The sequence below is a fragment of the Dermacentor silvarum genome, chromosome 7, assembly GCF_013339745.2.
Source record: "Dermacentor silvarum isolate Dsil-2018 chromosome 7, BIME_Dsil_1.4, whole genome shotgun sequence".
Taxonomy (NCBI): domain Eukaryota; kingdom Metazoa; phylum Arthropoda; class Arachnida; order Ixodida; family Ixodidae; genus Dermacentor; species Dermacentor silvarum.
Window position 1 is genome coordinate 72782245 of NC_051160.1, and position 24777 is coordinate 72807021.

At 46.5% G+C, this 24777-nt stretch overlaps 1 protein-coding gene across 1 annotated transcript; it reads right to left on the reverse strand.

Moving 5' to 3' along the window:
* Window positions 1-1557: 1557 nt before the first annotated feature.
* Window positions 1558-20021, reverse strand: LOC119459574 (sulfotransferase 1 family member D1-like). The gene is made up of 2 exons (XM_037721284.2): window positions 19801-20021; window positions 1558-2820 (listed from the first exon to the last, which is right to left on the reverse strand). Exon 2 carries the CDS (start codon window positions 2795-2797, stop codon window positions 1856-1858), a length of 942 nt encoding a protein of 313 aa, XP_037577212.1. The 5' UTR covers window positions 2798-2820; window positions 19801-20021; the 3' UTR covers window positions 1558-1855.
* Between the last annotated feature and the right edge of the window lie 4756 nt (window positions 20022-24777).

Consider the following 24777-nt stretch of genomic DNA (forward strand, 5'->3'; position numbering starts at 1 on the left):
CATTTATTTAATTGTGTTTGCAAAGTGTACACGTTACTGTTTCATGTTCTGCAGATAACGTTTTGAGCGCATGTGGTAAAACATGGAGGCCCACCTTTATTATCAACACTGCGCGAAATCCTTAGTGGTTGTGTCAAACTACCCACATATAGTACCCACATATAGCCTGCGTATAGCACGCACTCCTGAGGAGCAGCGCGCCTAAGACGAGCGACGGCGAAAACTGATGCAAGGATGCAATCGGCGGCGGCGGGCGGCAAGCACCGGTGCAGATCACGACAAATAATGACCACCGATCAAGAATAAATGTATGTGCGCGTGTGTACCGCTGGTCAGGACTGATCACATAAATGTGTGTGCGTGCGTGTATGTGTGCCTTTCGTCGCTATGACCGCCGCTGACGCTCAGGACAAGAAAGTGTGTTCGTACTTTTGATGAAACTGTGTGTCACCTCTGTGTCATCTGCTAAACAACTTCACTGGTCATCCACCTTCACAGAGTGGAATGGCTCATGATTTTTTTGTTGTGATTTTAGTTATGCTGTAGGCCTTAATCACTCCCAACATCTATATTTGTATTGAGAACCGCGTTAGTCAGGTAATTATACTGAATATTTCTAGTTGAAAATCACGACTGCGTAGGAGTAAAACTAAATTTTTTCATATTTGTTACACGTACCGAGTGGCGCCTCCTTGCGCTGACAGGGTCGGTCATCGCCAGCCAGAAAATCGAAACACACGAAAATACTTTTCAGTATGTGGCATTACAATAATGTGCTGGCACAGTGTTAAACGAGTGTGAAGTTGAGGGGAAAAACGTTGGCCATAATTTTCTTCCTCTGTAATCAATCATGTGTCGCAGAACATATCCCCGTAATGTCCAATGTATCACACGATCATACGAGTTAGGCACGGGAAACTTAAGAAGGTTCATATTTGTGTTTTTGATAAGACCGAGTAAAGTTTAGGCAGTATTCATTTTCATTGATTTTTTGTACGAGTGTACTTTGCAGAAATAAAGCTGAAGAAGTTGTTCCCCTTTCCTCCGATGTGAAAGTGTCCTTGGGCTCGCCTATTACAGGCATATGCACATAGTCTCAAGAGAATCCTTGCGCACAAGAATAATCAATGACTACCTGAAAAAAAGAACTCCGCAATTGCTTAAAAGGCACACCAATTTTCTATTTGTCAAGCCATTGTCGTTCTTGCGGTTGAACACCAGATTTTGCAAAGATGGGCACTGTCATAAGACACAAAGGTCAGCGTATACGAGAAGTAAAGGAGCTTTTTCATATACTGAATGTCGCGCCAGCTTGTGCGAGCCAAACACGTGTCTTTTTAAAACATGGTGATTGCCCATGCTTGAATAATATGCACCTACATGTGTATGATGTTTTGGTTTAATTTGTCTGCGACAAGGTTAGTTCATTTATTCCTCATTTATTTATGTGTGTTCTTGAGCGTATGTAACGGTCACGTGTCATTAAAGGCTCAGTTGAAAGATCGGGCTTTTGTTGTCTTTTCTCGTTCATGTGCTCTTTTTATATGCATTCAATAGTTAAGCAGTCTAAACATTATTACAATACCGCAAGCAGCAAGAAGATTGGTCGCAACAGGGTAGGCGACAGAACGGCCTCTGGACTCCTGGTGCGAGCTAATTTTTCAACTTTGGTCTCTTACGGGCATGCTGTAGTAAATACTCAATAAATAGTCTCTTTGTGTTTCTGTACGAATAACAATGCAACAACGGTCACTTTTTAATGTTTATTTGAGGAGTTATAGAGTACAATGTCTTCTAGCCATTGTTGAAACCGGACACGCTTTATTAGCATCAACTGTCCGTGTAACGAACGATTCTAAGGAAGGCCAACGCGTGACCAAAGACTCATGACATCACTGTCTGATGTACTGGCTGATATCCACTCTTTGAGCATGCCTACCTGATTCTCAGACAAGACTTTCTTATAATTTCCGATGGTACCATCCCGCACAAATTCATGTCTGGGAGGACGGTGGTCGAGGAATTTTTTAGTAGTGAGCAGTGCATGAGGGATCGAGGCATTTCTGCGGCTCCTATGACAGACCGTAAAATCGATGGTTGCCCTCAGGAATTCCTTGAAGATAGGGCGCATGCGTTCTTTCGAAGACATTTCGATCACACGTTGTAACATCGCGGGGTCCCTGGAAATGCGTCGACCGTACTCATGACCCAGAAACTGCGCAATTTTTGTCACTTCTGCTCCGATGTCGTCGCACAAGGTTTCGTAGGTTAGGAAGAGAACGTTACCGTCCTTTCTCCGTGAGTAAAACGGTAGAAGACTGTCTTGCAAGTAGCTACCGAAAGTACTAGTGCCGGTGACGAACCGTTTCAGATGTTCGTCGAAACTTCCTACGTCCTCTTTATTGACTGTGTGTGTCAATATCTGGTAGTAGGACGATACACAAACGTCGTAAGGGTTCCTCGCGACGTAGATGTATTTTGCTCCAGATCGAAGTCTCTTCTCGTCGAAGGGCAAGTGTGTCTTAATTGTGCCGGGTCTCGGCATTAAGCCCACATAGTCTGCACCGACGAACTCCAGGAACGGTGTCTCCGAGACGAACTGCGAGAGGTCACGCGGTGGCTCGCCATCGTGGAAAATGCCGTACGCAATGCACTGAACCCAAGTTGTGCCGCTCTTCGGGTAGGCGATGACGAAAATGTCATCCTCACGTGGCTCGTAGGACAGTGCAGAAATAACGGCATCGTCTGGAAAGATGCGGGGTACGTTCACGCCTTGCACCTTCTTGCAGAATGGCATACCGGCCAGGTGGACTTGAGTGTCTGCAAGACATTGAGTTAGAAGAAGCTGTTTAATGAAATAAAAGAAGTCAAAGTAATAAGAAATATACATCTTTTAGGTGTGGCTGAAAATGAGAAGGTGCGTGGAAGAGATTCATATTGTACGCAGAGGTGCAGTGTGTGGCCTGGGGCAGCGTGCTTTAAGAGACAACTTTCTCCCGTAGCCGAGGCGGACACTCAATTCGAAGTGTTTTCTAAACGTCACTTCGAGCTCCAGTTAAGAATCTGCAGGGATTAATTGACTGCCACACCACAATTGAGTGAGCTTCCAAGTGAAAGTTTGCTTAGATTCGTAGTCGCCTATGAACTGCTAAGATATTCTTGAAGGACTAAGACTGACTGATGGTATGAGGTGACCGGAAAAGCTGTTGCTTGGCACAGTGGTGGAGTGGCTGCGGCATTGCTTAGCTGAGCGCGAGGTAGCGCGTTTGATTCACAATTGAAGTTGCCGCCTTAAGGAGGGGACAAAATGCACGAACGCTCGTATACCATTCTTTGGGTGCACGTCCAAAAACACACGTGGTCCAAATTATTCCAGAGCTTCTCGAAGTGGTGCATAATATAATGACCTGTGCCACAATGTAACGTTACATTGGACGATCTAATTTCCTTAAGACAAGGTTTATTTACATTCGGTCACTGAGTAATGGATTATTTCATTTAACATCGAATGCTGTTAAATCATAGGTCAGAGGACGTTGGGTGATTAGCTTTTCTGTTCTTTAGAAACAAGGTACTCGACAGGCTTGCACTACAGATTTCCAAGCATGGGACTTTTCAGGAGTTCCGAAACCAGAATGCGGGAGGCACTCTCAGGATTGCCCAAAACAAAACTCGAGAAATGCACTCGATAGGCAAACAGCGCAAAAAAAAAAAAACACGACAAGAAGACAATAAGGGAGACACCCACCAGCGCTGACTGACGACTGAATTCTTTATTCAGAAAGGAACACATATATACCAAAAGAAAAAAGAAAGAACAGGAGGGTAGATGACTGCGCATGGGCAAAAGATAGACAGCGATTAGATTTAGATTTCCAGCGAATTATGACGGTTGCTGAGATCTGCTAGTTCTGCCTCAGACAATGCCACAGACGGAATGCTGACGCAAGACGCACCATTCCTTGCAATGACAGCAGCCTGAAAGATTTACCGCGCACACGCGTCATGGTAGCGTTTGCGGATCGTGCACTGTGAAAAGTCAAGTCCGGAGGCGCTCGAGAAGGAAGGTGTAGTGTTGCGCAGCAGGGTGGGGTTGACTAAGCTCGCAGCTTCTTTAAAGAAAAGCGAACGCCTCACTCTGAACACCTTTTTTTTCTGGAAAAGCTCATAAAGACGGTTGCCCTTTTCGCACTATTGTCTCCGAGCGTTTCCCAGCGGTTGCTGGGAAACTTTCTGAAGAAGCACCTAGGGGTACTTCTTGTTGATGATCCCTTTCTGATAAGGCACTCATTGACCGTCTTTGATTACTTGGCTAAGCAGCACGCTGGTTCTTTGAATTTCTTCTCGATCGACGTCAAGGACCTATATTTTTCGTTGCCCCGGGACGTGATCTACCAGGTCGTTGAAGACGCCATCGACACGTATGGTGTCTTGAGATTTCAAAACGAATGCGCCATTTCTTCAACTGACTTCCTGGAAGCCCTGAAACTATAACTACGTGCGACGGTGATCAACTTCATGGACGAACTGCACATTCAGAAAAAGGGAGTTTGCATAGGCTCCTGTATTGCGCCCGTATTAAGTGATCTGGCCTTGGCTACGTTTGACCGGCATTTGCACGCGTCGCTATCGTCTCTGCAGGTGTCTGTTCAGAAGGTTTTTCGTTATGCGGACGATTTTCTAATTGTTCTCGACAAGGCCACCACGACGCCCCTACTCAATTCCAGGAAGTTTACGTGAAGTTCTGTGAAGTCCTCAATTTCTTCACACTGACTAAAGATTATCCTGAGAAAAGCAGTCTTCGTTTCCTGGACCTCAAGCTAACATGCAAGCAGGATCACGTTTGTTGGGAGTATGCTCCTCGGTCAAAGATGCCCCGGGGCTTCTTCCGTTCAGCTCGGCCCACAGTAAGCTTGTCAAGGGAGGTGTTGCCTCAGCCACGCTGGGAAACACTCTCCAGCGCTCCTGCTATCACCAGGTGCACACCAGCTTCTATTCCCAAGTGGAGAGGCTGCTCAGTGCAGGATACCCGCGTCCACTCCTCACCGGCGTCACGTAAAAACTAATTGAACAGTGTGCAAAACTGTCCACCGTGAAGCAGCCAGACGGCGGCAGAAGCAGGTATGCCGTCATACCTTACATTCATGGTCTCTCACAGCATAAAGAGAATCGCTCAGCGGGCAGGTGTTCGTGTAGTTTTGTCCGCGCCTAACTAGCTTGGTCGACTTCGCCGTCAGATCAAGCAGGAAAATTGTAATTGGACAATGGTAATTGGAGATTGCAGGGAAAGGCCTTTGTCCTGCAGTGAACATAAATATAGGCTGATGATGATGAAGCTGGTAACAGAAAGTTCGAAGCCCGCTACACAGAAGGCAGGAAGTTTGCAACAGAAGCAGAGCTAGTGGAGAACGAATCAGAATGAACAAAATGGGGAATTTTTTTTCTGGGAGCCTCTACTCTCGCCTGCGACATTGTGACAGGGATGCTTGCTCAGCTGTGGATGAATATTTAGATGTTTAAGGCCGATTATATTGACAAGTTCTTTGTGCGTTTCTTTTCGTTGATTTCGTCCCGAAAATATTTCGATTTTAGCAATACCTCAGCTGATTTGTAATACGATCAGAATTGTGGTCAATCTATGGCAGTGGATGTGCACCATGAGGGGAGGAGCTTGAAACGAAACGACACAAAAATAGCACCACATCGTGCTTTGAGTGAGAACCACAGATCTACATAAAAGGGAACAAGTGACGGGATCTCGGTAAACATAAAAAAAAAGATTGCGGCAGAACCTACCTAACAATAAATGTCGACGGTAATTCGATTAGCACCAAAGCAATCTAGCCAAACACCGATTTGCCGCCACTGGAAGGCGTCATGTGTGAGGTGCTATGCAGCCGGGTTCCTCTCTCGAGTATGTTATCTTTCAGTGACATTTAGCGGCGCTGTCGTGAAGCCTGTGCGCGGCATGCATGCATATATAATGAGTCAAGATTGTCTGAATGTATATACTGGGCAGCCCATAGCAATTAAAACCACAGTGGCTATCATCGGCCGAAATAAATGATAAATAGGGCTCTTCAACCTATCCAATGAATATTTGGCGTTTAAAGCCATGCTTTGAAAGCTGGTTAACAATTTATTGCTAAAGATTACGTTAGCTCATGGTAAAACTATTCACGGGTTGCTAAATAATACTCTAAATGAATTATTAGTCAGGAGAGTCGCTCAAGACGACAGTCAACAATACTAAGTTGGTCGCATTCTCCTTACGCACACGTGGATGTCTTAAGATATGGCACGACTGGGCTGAAACACACGACGTATTTGCAACTTTCTGTTATGCATTCATTATGAAATTTGCTTAGATAGGATTGCTTATATAGGACAAGTTTGCGTTACTTTTTTTAAAACCTTCTCTTCTTTCGTGCTTTGTTTATGGCTATTATATTGTTAGAACCGGATCTTTAGTAGCTAGGCTTCCACCATTAATAAACATGAGAAACGATAAGTACTCACTTCGTAGTTTAGGAACACAGTTCTCAAGTTTTCCACCGTAAATATTTTAGGCAGTGGAGATAAAACGGGGTGAAGATTCTTCAGGACCTAAATAAATGTTACCACCACCACCAGTGGAGACTGCCGTGAATGTTACTTCGAAGCACCTCTTGCGCTGCTAATTTGCGAGAGGCGGGCAGAAGTTGAAGCGCCCGTAGTGCACCGGTCATGCATTCTTGGGATCTTTGTATTTGCGCTACAACAAAGGCTTCACCAGAAGGCTGACGTAAAAGTGTTTTAGCACTGCGAAGTTTCCCTTTCGTCGACTGCTTGCCCTTTTTGTTCGACGACCGGCTGCGGACCTATGCTCTGAATGGAGATGTGATACAGTCATATAAGCTTACGTCGCCGAAACTGCAGTTAAGAAAAAAGAGTTTACAAAATCAAGGACTTCTATTGCCCTGTTGTTAAATTACAGGTAGATGCTCCTGAAGCAATTGCGGCACGCCAGAGGAGACGCACAATTCAGCTCTATAGATAGAGATTCATTTTGAAGAAACGCATAAAAGCAGCACGGCAGCTTTTCCCCCGGAAAGCTATTGTTAAAAGCAGCTGGTACGAAAGTTAAAGGCCAACTTAGTTTGCACGATTTAATATTGGAGAGACATGTATTCTAAGATAAAGTCCAAGAACGGACGTCTGTTTGGCCAGATAAGATATAACTGAAGGACAACGAATTGTGTATTTTAATGAGTAGTGGCCGATATTTGTAAGGCTGCAGCAGTATAAATTAAATACCACTCGGCAAACGCTACTCCACTTGTATGCCCGGTCCTGAACTTACTGGGGACGATGCTTTTATGTCAGCGCAAGCTTTTATAATGATGAATGGCACATTTTTTGATATAAAAAACGTGCTACATGTTGTCGGACTGAAAATGCTGAAAGCGAATAAAAAGATGGTTAACGGATTTTAAAAGTGCCCCACTTTGGCACTAAGACAACGCTTCACCTGTGGTCACTCCATCGTGGGTGCACTAACTGAAAGACGCATTCAAGCGGTCATTGGCATTTTGGTACACAGCTGTGAGGCTATAGTGTTGAATAAAACTCTCATAGGTCAGAGTAGTGCATTATGCTGAGATTGGTTGCCGCATAGCTGTTCTTTTTCTGCGAACATCTTTATGGCCTGATTGCATTAATTGCGCAACATGCGAGTTGTCTTTTTGAAAGTGTGTCACGTCTTTTTTGCTTTGTGATTTAGGTAGCTTTGCCAGACCAGTGCGTTTGCCTCAGGTAGGTCACTTTTATGTGCGTTTCTAGTTAGGCCTGATAAAGCTTGCTAATGAGTCGGCACTGAACTATGCTTCCAAGTAAAGGAAAAGCGCTATTGAAGCTACGAAGCGTGGCCCGATGTGTGAGGGAAAACAAGCGTCTCATATGCACAGAAGGTCACCGAGAGGTTGACTCATGCGTCATGTTTACGAAATTCACGTTGACTATAGACAGCTGTAGCATGTACTTCCTTGGCACATGGCCTTTGACTATCAAAGGCATGGCTCTTAATGTGCATTTTATAGAGGCTATGCGTTCTACTTTTACTGTGAAACAGAAACAGCAAAAAAAAAAAAAAAAAAAAAAACTGGCAGGCTCAATCATAGTTACAGTTAGACGCTGCATGGCTTCAGTATCTAACTCAGTGCCAGCTGAAACGCACTCCTCCGTTTCAAAACATGCAGCTCGGCACGGGTCGGCTGAGGGCACTCATGCAAATCTAAGTTGGACCGTCGTAAATCCTTACTCAGGAAGTTCATTCTGCCTGACTGGTGCCTGGTGACAGCTGACTGGTGTTCAGAAGTTCCCGCATACCTAGATCCTGTTGTTCTGTAGCTTGGGTGTTTAGGATAAAATAACGCACCATTTGATTGTTAACTCCGTTCTAAAAGTTTATGTATTGCCAAAAGTTTAGTACAGTTGCCCACTACCACTTACCATAAAACGTTTTGATGAAGGACAAATAGAACTCACCGCAAATGGATAGTTAGATCTGGAACACAAATGGCATAATTTGATGCAGCATATTCTTCTGTTTAATTTGCGTGCCTTGGTGTAGTTTTTTTTTCAGCGTAGGCAACTTCTTCGAATGTGGGGCATATGCCAAAGGAAAGTGGCGTCGAATATAATGAACGCCGTTGAGGGCCATGGAGTTGAACTGAAGAGCCTATATGGGAAGAAAGACAGGAGGGCCTTTCTTACCACGCGGCTTTGAAGAGTGGCTAGCTAGAGGTGATATGCATTTAATTTCTGACTTTTGTGCTCCATGCATACTTTCCGCACTGCTTGTAGTTTTGTGATGACATAAATATATGTACTGTGTCCAAATACTATCCGTGAGACGTTGGACTTCAAAAAAAGATCGCTGCCAGACGCCGTCGGCCCTGTTAGTGGCAGGAGGCGCCGTTACGCGAAGCGGTTCAACTCATTCAGGCTTTTCCACGTGATTCTTCTGCCAGCCTATCACCAACCCCTTGTTGCCAAAGAAACAGACCTTAAGTGCCCTGCCGGACTGGGGATACAAGCAACAAGCTGAATCAATCCATTTTTAAGACAAAGAATCTGTGTAGCGTTCTATGGAGACCTTTTAGTAGGTGATTGCATTTTGTACTGTATCATCGTGCAGAATCTCACCTCCCGTTTGCACACTCTTAAATGGTACGGAATATTAATATCACCAATATACCTATAGCAGAGCAACCAGTATACTCTATGTTCTAATCCGCCATGATGGCCTCGCCAGTAGGTAATGCGGGACGCTAAGTTGCCTAAAAACGGCAGAGCCGCCTATTGGCTAATACTGGCGCTGCCAATTGGTAAGGTGGGATGCTGAAATGGCTAAGAGTGGCCGAGCCGGCTATGTGCGGATTCTGGCTCTGCCAGTCGCGAGCAAAAAAAAAAAAAAAAGACCCTCTGATGGCAACTCAGCACTGGGCCATTGCTGGAGCGGGTAGCGATGCCGGCTTTCAGCCAATATTCGTGCTGGCGCTTGCACTAGGTCATCCTTGGCGTGCTGCCTGGGCCATTTCGATGGGACGGCCCTGTAAACACGGCTGTGTGCACGGATTTAGGTTCATGACGTAGAATTTAAGTTGTAGTCCTTTATTGCGGCGTCTATAACAGCCCGCTGCTTACAGCGTGAGGACGCGAAACAAGAATAATTTTATTGTGTTTTCAGGTTTCGACATTGCTGTCACTTATTTATAGATAACTTTTTACAAGGTCTACAGACACATCTGCAACTGCATGGTGATTGGACACGACGTGTGTCCAACTTTAAATGTCAACACGGAGTGAACATTTTTCTGCTTGTGTAAAACTGCTTACATAGGAGTCTTGAGATGAGGTCGGACTAAAAAAAACCGAGAATGGAGTTATTTTAAATGTTGCTGACTGAATTGAAAAGTGTGGACTCGTTGATACGAAGATGTAGTCAGTGAATGATTCCTGGCAAGTTGTCATGCCCGACGAAAAGAAATTCGTGGATGCCTCAATAGGTGCATGCAGTTCATAGTCAGAATAACTACTCATTCTGTTTCCCACGGCCTCGTGTGTCGCATGAACATTCGTTTTGTATGTCAGTGCACCAAAAGTTCACCACAAGAAACTTCTAATGACACTGAGGAATCGTTCGCTCCAGTGAAAGTGAATTTAAGCCACCGGCAAATACGTAATCTAGCCTTCGGTTCAACGATGTAGCCATTGCACGTTTACTTGAACAGTTCGCTCAAGGGACGTGCAATCGAGTGCTATGTTACTTGTGTGTTAAAATATGCCTTTCGCGCGGCGTCTATATGTTACCAATCGGCATATGTTCCCAATTAATGTGTGACATAAATTAAAGCAATCGCGTTCATGGGTTTTACGCACTCCTGAGAAATCGCCTTCGCAAGCCTTCAAAAGAATTAGGAGTAGTTTAGTAGGGCTCCTTTGCTACGGCTTCTGGAAAGTGGAAGACGGTGCTTGCTGAGAAATATGTTATAAAGAGAATGCCACTGCATCGGTTTTAATGCGTCAATATATCCACATAAGCCATACGGCATGGTGGGCGAGTTGGCTAGGATTTATATGAACTTGCGGAACAGTGCAAGCACAGAGGAGCAAAGTAAAGACTGAAAAATAAATATAAATAAAAGCTAAGCCAGCCTAATTTATTCTGTGCTAGAGTGCTCTTTCAACTCCACTCGCTGTTACCTCTGGGCCGATCATGGTATCCAGGAAGGCTTACGACGGACCACAGACACATGACGGCGCTGCCGGATGTCTAGTCAGAAATCTATTCCCTGAGCATTTCTAAGTAATTATTAGACTGGATGTTCTTGTAGCCTCTTAGTCAACCATCACGTACGAACTTGTGCCTTGTTGGCCGGTTGTTCAGAAACTCTAACACTTCTCGCAGTTGTTAGGTCCCGAGGAGGCTTCTATGTCGTCTGTGACGTACCTCAAACTCGACCTTCTGCCTAACGTATTCCTTGAAAAGCGGGTCCATGCGCTCTTTCGCGAGCATGTCCACGACGCGTTGCACATCGCAGGGCCTCTGGAGGCACGTCTGCCGTACAGTTCAATAGATGATGTGAAGTGTTTTCCAGCCATGAGAATTCTTAAAAATCCGGCAGAAACCATTAGATCAGTGGTAATCTGTTTAACATTCGATCAGTATAGCGAGACGACATATTGCCATCGTGGAAACGAGTTAGGTATGGTGCGTGTACTGCAGCGGGTCTCCACTTTTGTGCTTCCCTAAGAACACTCGGTGCCATCTAGCACAGTGGCCTTCGAAATGCATGGCGTGCAGGTGTATGCGAACGTTGAGGAACGCGTTACGGGGCAACCAGGCTGCTCTCTCGCGCTTTGTGGACACGCTGCGTCATCTAGTAGCACTGCGGAGAATTCCATGCTTAGCATAGACGGCAAGCGTGGCGTGCCGGTGCCCGCGAACACCCAGAATTGTTCCGTTGCGTGCCGCACACTCAGTGGCACATACTGGGTTGGCGAGAGGTTCATTCAAGAACCGTACATACCCAGTGCATTCATGGTGCAGCTTGCTTTAACGTTGGTTTAAATAGTCTTCATTGAAAAGCGGCACATACACATTGCGTGGGCGGCGCTGCCTGCTAATGCGTCGGGTTGCTGTCGATGAGGAACTCTTGTGACGTGGGTTTGATTCCAATGAGCATCAGAGAATCAGCGAAATTGAAGGGATCTTTTTCGTCATTTTCGTCATTCTTGTCAGCAGGCGAGGGCTTACGAAAAGATGGAAAAAAGAAAAAGCTCAACCGTAAGCTCCTTAGGAGAATCGCGGTCATTTCAGAGCAAGCCAATGAGTATGTGTGGAACCTCGAGGCGGAGAGCTGGGTTTGTTGTTGCGACTCGCTTAGAGACGCACTCAATTCGACTAAGACCTGGGCTATACTACGCAGCATGCTAGAACCAGATGTGACCAAGATGGTTACCAACCGCATCCTTCAGAAACTTAGCAGCGATTACGGAGGAACGGACCAGGAGCTTTTGCAAGCACTATATATAAATGCGCGATATCACGGAAACGAGAAGATCCCTGCGTGCAACCTTGAATATAACGGACGAGAAAACCAATAGTCAGATGCACCAATAACGTAGGGGAAGCATTTCCCGGAAGAGCAGGCAGCAAAGCGGAATACGGCTCCGGGACGGGATCAAATAACGAATGCGATGCTGAGAAACATGAGCGATGATCTCTTAGACCAAGTCACCAGTTTCTTTAAGGAGGAAGTCTGAGAGTCCGGCGCAGTCCCACAGAGCTGAAAGGAGGCTAAAATAGTCCTAATTCCGAAACCAGGCAAAGACACTACCATGCAATCCTTGCGACCAGTATCTCTAACGGCATGCACGGGAAAACTCTATGAAAATGCAATACATTCGCGACTAAGCGCCTACATGAACTAACAAAATCTGTTTCCCCGAAACATGTTTGGGTTTAGACAGGGCCTGTCCACCCAGGATGTTTTCCTTTTGCTAAAGGAAGAGCTCATGAACCACATGCCTCAATAATGAGGATACCTAGTCCTGGCACTACATGTGAAAAGTGCTTTTGACACAATGGCGCATGACCCCATTCTATCATAATTAAACGAGATTGGCTGTGTCATGAAGATCTACAACAATATCCACTCCTTTCTAGCCAATCGCACAGCCACCATCGGCCTTGGCCAGAAGAGATCGTACACAGTCTATATCCCGAACAAAGGCAAAGCGCAAGGTGCGATAATATCACCTCTACTCTTCAACATATTCATGAGAGAACAAGCCTAAGCCATCGACCAAATACCCAACCTAGGGTACGCTATATACGCCGATGACATTACGCTGTGGACAACATCCGGTTCCCTCGGCCAAAAAGAACAGACACTGCAAAAGGCAGCTGACGTAGTCTCTCATTTCGCGCGGAACAGCGGCGTGAAATGAGCCTCGGACAAGTCCGAGCTTATAAGCCTACATGAACGGAGATACAAAAGTAACGGGACAGTAGACCTTTTTCTGCATACTCAACGCATCAACGAAGTCCAAAAGCGAGGATTATCGTCTTCTGGATGCAGAGCAATGGCAAAGCTCATCCTACCATCAAGACCTTAAGAACAACGATAAAACAAATATCCCGTGTGATACATAGGGTCACCTTCAATAGGAAAGGCTTTCGAGAAACCGAGATGCTTCGACTCACACAGGCCCTCGTAGTGAGCCAGCTAACATATAGTCTACCATACCATGAGCTCAGTAAGGATGAGGAGGGGTAGGTAGACGCCATGATAAGAACAGCCTACAAGGCGGCACTGTGGCTCCCAAATGGGACACCCACGAAAAGGCTACTAAATGGAGCCATTACGGTGACAGAGAGACGATGGGCACATAATAACGCATGAGCCGGCCGACGTGAACAATTCCACGTCCGCGGCGATGGTGGTCACTTGAGGGTCAACTACATCACCGAGACACTATAGTGTCTCGGTGATGTAGTTGACTACTAGCTCTAGGCCTACCTTTTCTGAACTGCGGGCGGCAGTGTGGATGTTGGTCGCAACTCCCAATCGGGCAGAGCAATATTAAGAAGGCTGGGCTTCCCCCAGCACCCGCGGTGCACAAACGAAGACTTAACGGATCTGCTAAATTAAGTGCGGGCGAACATAGCAGTTGCTTGTATCCCCCAAAAACATGAGCCCCCAATACCTTCAAGACCGCCTAAAAGCGCGATTCCAGAATCTACAATAACAGTGTGCGGATAATTCTGAGGTGATCTTCACCGACGCGGCAAGCTGTGGGAAAAACAGATACCCACTAGCGGCAGTTGGTAACGAAAGCGAAGCTTGTCTCATATTCTGCGCAACTGCAACCACACACTCGCCGGACACGGCAGAGGTGATGGCGATCGCCCTGGCTTTAGTGCCAAAAACATATTAGGCACACTCCCGGTAGTGATCACAGACTCTCAGGTAGCATGCCGGCTCTTTATGATGGGGAGAGTGCCACGTTGCGTTCCGAAAATCCTAGGGGATAAGATACACCAGAACAAGCTCATTTGGTGCCCGGGCCGTGAGGGCCTGGCTGGTAAAGAAAGAGCGGATAGCGCAGCTCGCGAACTTAACCACCGAGCGCAACCCAAATCCCAATATCAGTTTCTCGAAAGACCGCGTGACATCCTAGAACACCAGCGTCGCGAGCGATGGGAATTCGCGCTCCCCCACCCAGATCGGGATGACGGGGACTCCCACGATTTGCGAGGAATCCAGACAGACGTATCAAAATCTACGCCGACTGCACGCCATGTCCTCTACAGCCTATCTCAAATGTGTATATGTGGTGCGGAGGCAGGCCCACTCTCGCCCACATCACTTGGGAATGCGAATCTCGGCCCCCCAAAATCAACGAACCGGCCCTGCCGGGAAATACCTTTCAACGGGAGCAATAAGAGATTCGACTCGCCGGCGAAGACCAAGAGGCGCCGCTAGCACTTCTCGGCCAGGTCAGGCGGGAAGCGGAAGCCAGTGGAGCCCTGGACTAAGGGTATCGCCCTCTGAAAGTGTTTTGAAAGTTTGAAAAGGAACGCGTGGTTCACTCGGTCAAATGCTTTTGCTAAATCGATCTGAAGCAATGCAAAGTGATCACAGTGGGACAAGCAGTACTGAGGAGCTGTTCGGACTAGATACAAGTTTGTTTGTATGGAACGGCCTTTTATTCCGCAAGCCTGGTGAGGTCCAATAAGTAATGCCATTGCATACTGGAGTTGATTAGATAAGACTTTTGGATAAATTTTGTAGTCTACATCGACCCAGGGACCCAACAGGAGGGAAAACGGTTAGATAGAAACATACGTATATTCAAACACAGATAGACAGTTTGCCCCCGGAAAGTTTGTGAAGTGTCCTAAGGAAGGCTAATGTCTTAAAATTGAACAGAACTCATCTACGATAACTGTCTGAGTTTCCGAATAGCCGAAACTGGTCGTGCATCTGCCGCGTACAACATCCAGGCTCCTCTCTCGCACGGAACGCGCCACGCATTTTCGCTGCGCCGCCGTGCAGTTTGCAAATGTTCACTGGCACAAAGACAGTGACCCAAGTTGGTGTCAAAGAGGTTACTAATGCGAAGGCATTATACTCCTCATGGAGCGGAAAATCCGGCGTTAGCGGCTTGTCTAAAATATGGTACAAAAAGACTACGAACCCTTGACCTGTGGTGATAGTCGAACCCACGACCTTTGGTGTTGAATACGGTGAAAGCAATTAAGGCGCAGTTAATTAAGGTAGAGTAAATTAAGGCACTCGAATCCACGACCTCGCGTTGTGCGCACCCTGGAACGAACAGCGTTGGTCAGGTTGTTGAAAGCTGTTGAAGCTACGAAGCGTTGCCCGATGTTTGAGGGAAAACAAGTGTCTCACATATGCAGAAGGTCACCGGCAGGATTACTCATGCATCCTGTTTACGAACTTCGCGTTGACTATCGACAGCTGTAGCATGCACTTCCTTGGTACATGGCCTTTGACTATGTCACAGCTGTCCCCGATTCGTCGTCGGCGCGAAGTCGATCGACGGGGTAGACAAGCTGGTTGGTCGTTCCGTACGCAAGCGAGCACAGTGAAAAGAGTCAGAGTCGGGAGTAAACAAAAAAAAAACAAGATATCTATCGACTGATAAATATACACAAGTTAATAAAATAACATAATAAGAAAAACACAAGAGAGACTAACACACCTGAGCTTAATATTACAGAATGATGAAGACAACTAAATACGAGCAATTAACAGTATATATACATATGAAACAGGGCTCGGATCAAATATACAAGAATAACACTTAACAGTAATTCACTAAACAAAGTTCAAAAGAAATCAACGTTCAAAAGAAAACAAACGATGTCATACGCATTGCCGGGCAGCAGCAGCAAGTCCATAAACCGTGGAAGTCGGTGCACAAAGCTTTCCCGAAGAAGGCTGGCGGTCCGATCTTGTCGAGGTGGATGCGAATTGCTGAGCTGGGGTTCCCGGGAGTCTAGATTTGACGTCTTCTCTCAGGCAGGTTGAGCTAACTTGAGGTGAACTACCGTGAGCTTCGTTGCAGACGCTGGTTTGACGTCTCGTACGTCAACAAGTTCCTCGGAGTTCCGACGTGGCCAGGCGGCCCAGGCGATACGGGACGGCACTAGCCCCCCGATGGCTTCTCAGCAGCGCATGGGTTCAGCTTCTAGACTAATCAGCAGGGCCCAAACATGCGCTTAAATAGCCTCTCCTTTCCCTAGTTCCCTAGGTAGGGAAACTGCCGCTATGTAGCATTCTCCGAATTCAGCTCTCTTAGCTCCCAACAATCTTGGCCGCGCCCTTTCACTATGGACGAAGACCCGCAGATTAGCCTCTCTCCCAATGTCAAGGGCCAAGGTTGAGCCCGGCACTACCACGTGGCCGTACGCGCACACTTCGGGGTCCGTAATCGGTGTGACGCGTCTGGAATCGAGATGGCAGCCCGAGCGGCCACGACGCTTTTGACGCCTGTAATTCGGCGTGTCGATGTCGAATGCATTATACGCTGTAGAGTCAGGAGCCCACGTTTTTGACACTCGTAATTCGGCGTGTCGATGTCGAATGCATTATACGCTGCACAGTCAGGAGCCCACGTGTTTGACGCTCGTAATTCGGCGTGTCGATGTCGAATGAATTATACGCTGCACAGTCAGGAGCCCACGTGTTTGACGCTCGTAATTCGGCGTGTCGTTAATCAGCGTCCAAACCATTCGAAAATATGCCGCTCCGTGACAGACTATCAAAGGCATGGGTCTTAATGTATATTTTTTACAGGCTATGCGTTATACTTCTACTGCAAAACATGAACAGCAATAACAGAAAAAAACTGCCAGGATAAAGTATATAGTTAGACGCTGCATCACTTCAGCGTCTAAACCCGCTGCGGTGGCTCAGTCAGCTAAGGCGTTGTGCTGCTGAGCACGAGTTCGCGGGATCGAATCCCGGCTGCGGCGGCCGCATTTCGATGGACGTGAAATGCAAAAAACGCCCGTGTGCTTGCGTTGTAGTGCACGTTAAAGAACCCCAGGTGGTCAAAATGATTCCGGAGCCCTCCACTACGGCGCGCCTCATAATAAGAACTGGTATTGACACGTAAAACCCCAGAAATAAGAAGAGTTCAGCGTCTAACTCAGTGCCAGCTGAAACCCACTCCTCTGTTTCAAAACATGCAGCTTGACACGGGTCTGCTGGGGACACTCATGCAAACTAAAGTTGGATCATGGTAAATCCTTACTCAGGAAGTGCATTCTGCCTGACTGGTGACTGCTGACTGGTGTTAGAAGTTTCCGCATACCTAGATCCTGTTGTTCTGTAGCTTGGGTGTTAAGCGTGAAATAACGCACCATTTGGTTGTTATCTCCGTTCTAAAAGCTTATGCATTTCCAAAAGTTTCGTACAGTGACGTGAACCCGGGTCAAAAAACTTCGCCCGATTTTTAATAAAGTTGTGTCCATCCATCCATCCATGGTCATGTTGATTTTGCTGACATGCCAACTTAAGTGCGACTAGTTATCCACGTAGGGATAACTAGTGGCACTTAAGTTTTGGAAGAGCTGAACATACTCCGTGGTACATACCCAAGCTGGCGACAAAAAAGAGTGGCCCATACCCTCTATTATCGCTCACGTCAACGCCCGTATTTTAGACTACACTACCGTCTGGATCGGAGAAGATTTTTGGACTGCACTATCTTCTGGGTCGGCCTATGTTTTATGTGAGATAGCTAGGGCGCTATAACGTAAAGCTAGTCGAAACTTTTCTATTCCATTTCTGCAACCAGCCCTCCATGACTGGTCAAACGTTTTTCGGGCCACCCCCAAGTCGCTTGTCTGTCACGCGACGTCAGGAAAATCGCGAGAGCCCCCCATCTTATATGACGCGTACACTCTTATTGTGTACGATTATACTGAATAACCTAAAAGTATTTATTTCCGATTCCATGCCATCTCCGCCAGCAGCCTGTCCGCATTTGGTCAATAGTGTTCGGGCTGCGCCACGTTTGTCGGCGGTCTGTCACGCGAGGTCACAATATGCCGAACAAAAGTGAATTCTTTTAGGAATAGCCGTAGACTGCCGCGTTCCGAAATGAGTAGGAGATGGCTGCCCGTCGATCGCTCTGGAATTTGATACACGGAGCTACTAGAGAGAATGAATTAATTTCAGTGTAATACACATTTTCGCGTGGTAGTACAGCTTTGTCGATTCCTTTCATCACGAACACGACATCGCTCTGTCAAATTTCGTCACTGAGCATCGGTTTACCGACCACTCGGAGAACAAAGACGCTCCCACTACACGCACGCTCACTCGCGCTCAAGCAGTTACACTAAGAATGCTACAAACAGACACATACCCACGCAAAACAGACTGCACCACTACATGCCTGAGCTCTACGACAAGTTTTATTGCCCCAATTGCAATACATCCCTTAACGTCTATCATTTGCTTTGGTCGTGCTCGCAAGCTCACATAAACTCCGAACCGGACAAGCGCCAGTTTGAAGAAGCAATCTGGAGCGAAGAACTCGCTCCCGAACTCTGGGCCGTCCAGCAGTTTCACGACGCCGACAGGAAACTAGTTTTAAGTCATTAGGTGCCTATATAAGCTATATAGCTGGATAGAAAACTGGTCTGCCAATGCTAAGAATGCTATTCGTATTAAAAGGGTATAGAAGTCGACGATAAAGCATGTGTGGTGCGAGGAGGTGACCTGTCCTTCGTGCACAGAGGCTGTCTTCCTTTCTTAGACCAGCACCCGTAAACAACATTCTCTCTAGCCTCCTCGCACATAGGAGACGAACCCTCGTCTCCTAGGAAATGCACTTACAAGAGTTAGCCTACATACGCAGAGCAATTTATAGTGCCCATGTGTAACGAAAGGGTTTGTCGCTTTACAACGCGTGGTTCCGTCACGCAACTCCACAACCGTGGTAGATTGGGGAGCTTGTGTGACTTCTTGTTAAGCTTCACAGAGCAAAATATACGCGGACACGAGGCGAGAAAAGGACAGGACGAGCGCTGACATCAAGCTAAAATTCATTACACATACCTGTATAAATGGAAAAGAAGAAAAGAAGATTACAAAACGCAGGCGCGGATATACATTACATGTGATAAGCAAGTTCAGAGTACTAATTCCAGTGAGCTTACCGATCTCTTCTACAAGCATAATAAAAGTGAGTGAGAGAGAGAGAAACCTGGGTGAAGAAAGGAAAGGAAGGCAACCAGACGAACGTCCGGTTTGCTACCCTACACTGGGGGAAGGGATAGGGGGATAGAAAGAGGAAAGCGGGAGGGAGAACATTGTGTGTGGACGCCGCAAAGCGCCTTGAAATCAGTCAAGTCCGAGCAAGTGACCCGCCGATACCTGGGGCTGCCGTCATTCTGCCTTCTGAAGCTAATCTTGGCGCTTCCGCTTAGCTGGTGTTGCGCGTTGAAGTCACCCGCGGTGACCAAGGGGCGAGTGGTCGTTAGCATCACGTTGCATTACGTGGGGAGTATATCGTTAAAGTAAACCGCGGCCTTTTTGACTTCAGTGCGAATAGAATGATGCGGGGGATTCATGATGCTTACGCAAGACTTGCAAGCACTGAATTCATAGCATCCACCGTTCCACTGCACTTCGCGCTGACGGAGTATGCAGCTTATTCAAGAGCATTCGAAAACTATTCATTAGAGTCCGGAGCACCATAAGTACTTACCGGTCTTCTTCGGGCAATTGGTCAGGAACTCGCGCTGTGCACTCTGCAGCGGTGCGCTGTATGACTTGACATGGCTCCGACTGTGGTATCGGCTGTGACATCGGCTGAGGCTTCGGTTATGACTTCCGCTGTGGCTCTGGCTTCGGCTGTGGCTTTAGCAGTGCGCACCAAGTTGTATCGTTCTCCACCATGACCTTGCTGTCAGATTTATATTGGATTCCGCCAGCAGGAGGTGACAGGCCCTGCCCTTTTCACTGCGTAGAAAACGAGATCACGTGACTCTAGCGACAAGGCACCTCGCTACAGGAAGATTCATTCCTTTTCTGAGTGAACAATTTAATCGCGTAATTTAGTCGCTGTTGCAGCTTTGTCTCACCTTTCTAGCAGCAATGAAAAGTTGTGATACACCAAGAACACATTTGGCCATTGGTGCGCTCGGGTTTGATTAGCCGACGCTCAACCTTATTAGCCAGCGTTGGTTAGTCTGGTAAGGGACCAGTCTGGCTAGGGAAAATGACCCCATGTCCAGTCTGGTAAGGAAAAATACCATTTCGTTAAAAAAATGATTTGTACGCGAACGCTGCAGAAGGCAGTTTGATTGATGATGCTCTAAAAGAAGGTGAGCTGGACTTCAAGGTGAGATGGTCTCTAATTGTGAGCAACGCGTTTATTTAATGAAATTTTAGAGGCGGGAAGTTGGCAACAATTACATTTGAGGGAAAGGAATTGAAACACCATACAAAAATTGGTTATTTCACCACGCATACGTTGAAATCAAGAGCCGAGACTAGTAATTAATTGGTAGTTAACCTGAGGCAATACTGAATTACAGAAATTTCTTCAAAAATAATTTCTGCTTCAGTCAATATGGCTATGCTCGCCGTGACTGTGTAGTGGCTTGGGCGTCGCAGTGCTATGCACAGGCAGTGGCAGCGTCATTTCGATGGGGGTCAGATATTAATCCGGAGACTCTCTTAGAGGCGTGCCTCATAACGATATTGTTGTCTTGGCACGTGACGCACCAGAATGTACATTTTTTGAAATATGGCAATGCGTTTCACGAATACCTATTTCATAATAGCCATAGAGCAACATGTTTTTACTTGGTCTAAAATACTACTGACAATATCGAAAATGCGTTCCACGAATGCCTAATAAATTTAGTAGTACGGCCAGCTAAGAAACTTTGAGGTCACCTTTTTTGTAGTGCCCTTATTGAATATGTTTTGCGTATAAGCTATATGTGATACAAGTTGAAGCTAATACCAGAAGGTACATGAACACAAGTCCCTCATATCTGCTTGTGAAACAATCGTATGAAACAAGTCTGGTGGCAAATTATAATTATTGTTATTTTGCACATATGATTTCGACAAAAAGGTTATAGGAGGCTATAGAACATGAACAACGAGTCAGGTTAACTGAGTAAATACCTTAGCGTTGGTGGGAGGCATAACATAAAAGAGCAGTTGTTCATCTGTCCTGCAATTTCGGTTAGTCTCTCTATAATCGATCTTTCAGGCATTACATTCGTTTCTGGCTGGGGATCAAGGCAAAAATAATGGTGTTCTGAAGTTCCTTGCAAGTGCAAAATCGGACATACACGAATGTCGATCATAGTTTTTTTAACGGGCGGGTAAAGCAGAGTTCCACCGAATGGTTCAAATGGCCGAAAAATTCCAGTTGGGTCATTTGTCTCGAGGAAGCTGAGGACATTCATAATCGCAATCTTTCATGCCAAATATTTTCTGGGATGTTAAGCTTGCGTTGCTATCTACTGCAAGTTTCCACGATATTATACCGGCTCTCCGAGAGCCTTTCCTCACTGTACCCACCACTACGTTTGCAACTGGCCTTGGCCAGAATGGCAACACCTGGAGGGCATGTTTCCGCTGTCGCAACGGTCGGTGACCCTTGTTGCGCTAGGTGCTCGTTTGCATTTGGTGGCATTACATGGCAGGCCAGCGATCAAGAATCAGGGCCAAGGACTTGTGAAAGCCATTTTTAGGGGCCTAAGCCAAAGCGAATGAAACGTGCAGTGACTGTTTGTTGGTCACTGTACTTACTGGAATGATGTGAAAGCACGTGGGTGAATATTAAAATTACTTGATACACTATGAATCAAGAAAAAGATATCAGCCATTTGCCCCCGTAGAAATAGAAAAATTTATTGAAAATAAATGCAGTGACTGCAGTGACTCCCAGGGCATCGACGCCGAAGAGCTCGAGAAATGGAGAGTCCTTGAAGAATTGCACCAAATCTGTCGGTGGTCGGCCGTCGTGAACGATGCCGTATGATATGTACTCGATCTAAGTTGTTCCGCACTTCGGGTACATGGTGACGTAATGTCACCGTGCACATGCCTTGTACGACAGTGCCGAAACAACAGCATCATCTTGAAAAAAGCGTGGCACCGCGACCTCTCGCACGATCTTGAGGTATGCCATTGTCCAAGGGGGCAGTTCCTGAAAAACGTCTGGAAGGAAATAAACCACAAAATGGGAGATAATTCTGCATGCAGCAATAAATACACGATAATCGATAAGCGTGAACCAGATGCACTGTTTAAGAGTTTGCAAGGTTTCTTTTGTTTCTTGAAGAGAATTACAGACTGTAGCCGGCGTTACATAAAGAATAAAGAACCCATCGTGCTATAGTAAACTACTGCAATATCAGTCCAGCGCTGAACATGCTTAACTGAACGCATAAACTGAAATCTCGTATTCCTATTGAACATGTTAGAGTCGAGCTGTGGCGGAATTTTTTTGGTTGCATTTAGACATAATAGAAAAACTGAGCCGACGCTTTGTTCGAAGGTAAGGTTTGCATGTGTGCTTTATACATTTCTTTTCAGACTTGAAGCAACGTCTTCTGCCGAGCATATAAGACAATCATACACACGGTTGTACAAGAGCCACGTCAATTACTCTCATCAGTGTTGCTGTAAAATTCTGCATACTATATGACAACCTAAACACATTTTCTAGCACGTGTACAGGAACCAAGATCAGCTCTTTAGGAGTTGCGTCATTTCTTCGTTACCGGATTGGAAACAAATCAGAGACTTAGCGAAAAAAGGAAAACCATGTGACTCAACTTTACTGGCTAGCGAAATTGGCTTTCAGTACTGGGAAAGCCAAGAGAAGGGAAGCGCCTTCGAGGACGACAGAAAACTAGGTGGGGTGATGTAGTTAGGGAATTTGCAGGCGCAAGTTGGAATCAGCTAGCGCAGGACAGGGGTAATTGGAGATCACAGGAAGAGGCCTTTGTCCAGCAGTGGACACAAATATAGGTTGATGATGATGATGACTGGATAAGCAAATATTTCAGAACGCTGGTAACTAAAGAAAACCCTACCTAGAACTTCGAATCACACAGCTACCAGTGCTACTCACGACAAAAGTTGGGGATCACAGGAACTCGAAATGCTTTGCGCTATTGATTGCAGTAGAATGTTTGAGTAGCGTTGCCGAGATAAGCGGCAACCTAATCACATCAACATTTAATTTTTGCGTACTGCATCCAGCTGCTGCTCCTGGCCTCAATTTCAACTTGAAGCGTGAGCTGCATGTGGAATCGTTGGGAACTTTGTAAATGAGGCTGATGACTGTTCCTACTGCAGAAAACCAAAAGAAAAAAAAAGTGTCAGAAAAGTGCATACATGCCGATGCGGCATGCATACGGCTGTTTAGCAGCAATACTGTGAGTGTAGCACACAGCACTCTATATAGCAGCGGAAAGCAGAACGCTGTCATTGCCCGCTGGAGAGCCAAACGAGCGTAGCGTGACAGTGAGCGCACATGGCTTGCTCGTTTTTGCAGCCGTATGCACTCCGTGTCTCATGGAGACTTCCTCGCCATCAACGTGTGGACCGAGCACGCGCAGTTCATACCGTGGCAGCACGATGGCGACGGCAACGGCGACGGCGCGAACGTGTGCCCAGTGCCTGTATAATCGCTGTCACAATTAAAATACAAGATTCGAAGCATGTCGGAAACACCAAGTTCTCTTAGCAAGGTGGAAAATGAATTATTGCAGTCAACGGCCGATAACATGACTTTCTAGCATAAATAATAAGTATAGCATTTGGCACATTATACATGAGGTGTGGTTCTTAAATGTATGATTTGCAGAGAGAAATCGGAAGATTAATTAGGAACAGACCAATCATTAGGGGATATTAGCGGCGTTTTTGTGAATGCGACAAATGACGCGCCGCATCCCATCTGTAGCGCGTAGCATTTGTGTAAAGGCCGGTAGTACGCTAGGAAGGACGAATCACGATGATGCGACGGGAGAAAGTAGTCTGAGATGAAGTAAGTCGTCTGCCTTGGTGCACGTAAACGTTGGCGTATTGACACTGTTACCGGATGGACCGCCACCCCTGTGCATCCGGAAGTGAATGGGACAGCATCTTCAGGCATAATGCTATGTTTTAATCCCCTCTCGGAAATATATGTGGAAGGGGAGCAGGAAAGAACCAAGCGCTGGATTTGGCATGCTTGGCATGGAATCGGCATGCGCGGCTGCCGCATGCCGATTCAGCTGACGTAGCCGTGATAGTATTCCTTTCCCTTTAATGGACACGTTTAGTTCGAGGTACTAACAAGACTTCGCACACTGCGCGTCTGCGGAAGAGACGTGCGCATGCGCAGAATGGAACGCATCTATTTCATGGAGGCGTGCGTACCCCCGTATATAGATGCTGCGAGCGTAAGGCGCAGCTTGCTGCGGGACGCTCTCGCGATACCTCGAATGAATCAGATTGCATGATGGCGGCAATGGCGTCCGGTGCGGACAGCAACAGCGAGCCAGCGCAAATCACGTATACTTTTCGTTGAAAGTCGATGTTGCCATACTAGCGGATTTCAAACAATCCACTTGACTTGCATACCACTTGGCCGTTACCGTGGCTTCCAAGATCGACCGGCTCGCCTGTCACAGAGGCCACGCCGTTAGTGAAACTGAGCATGCTT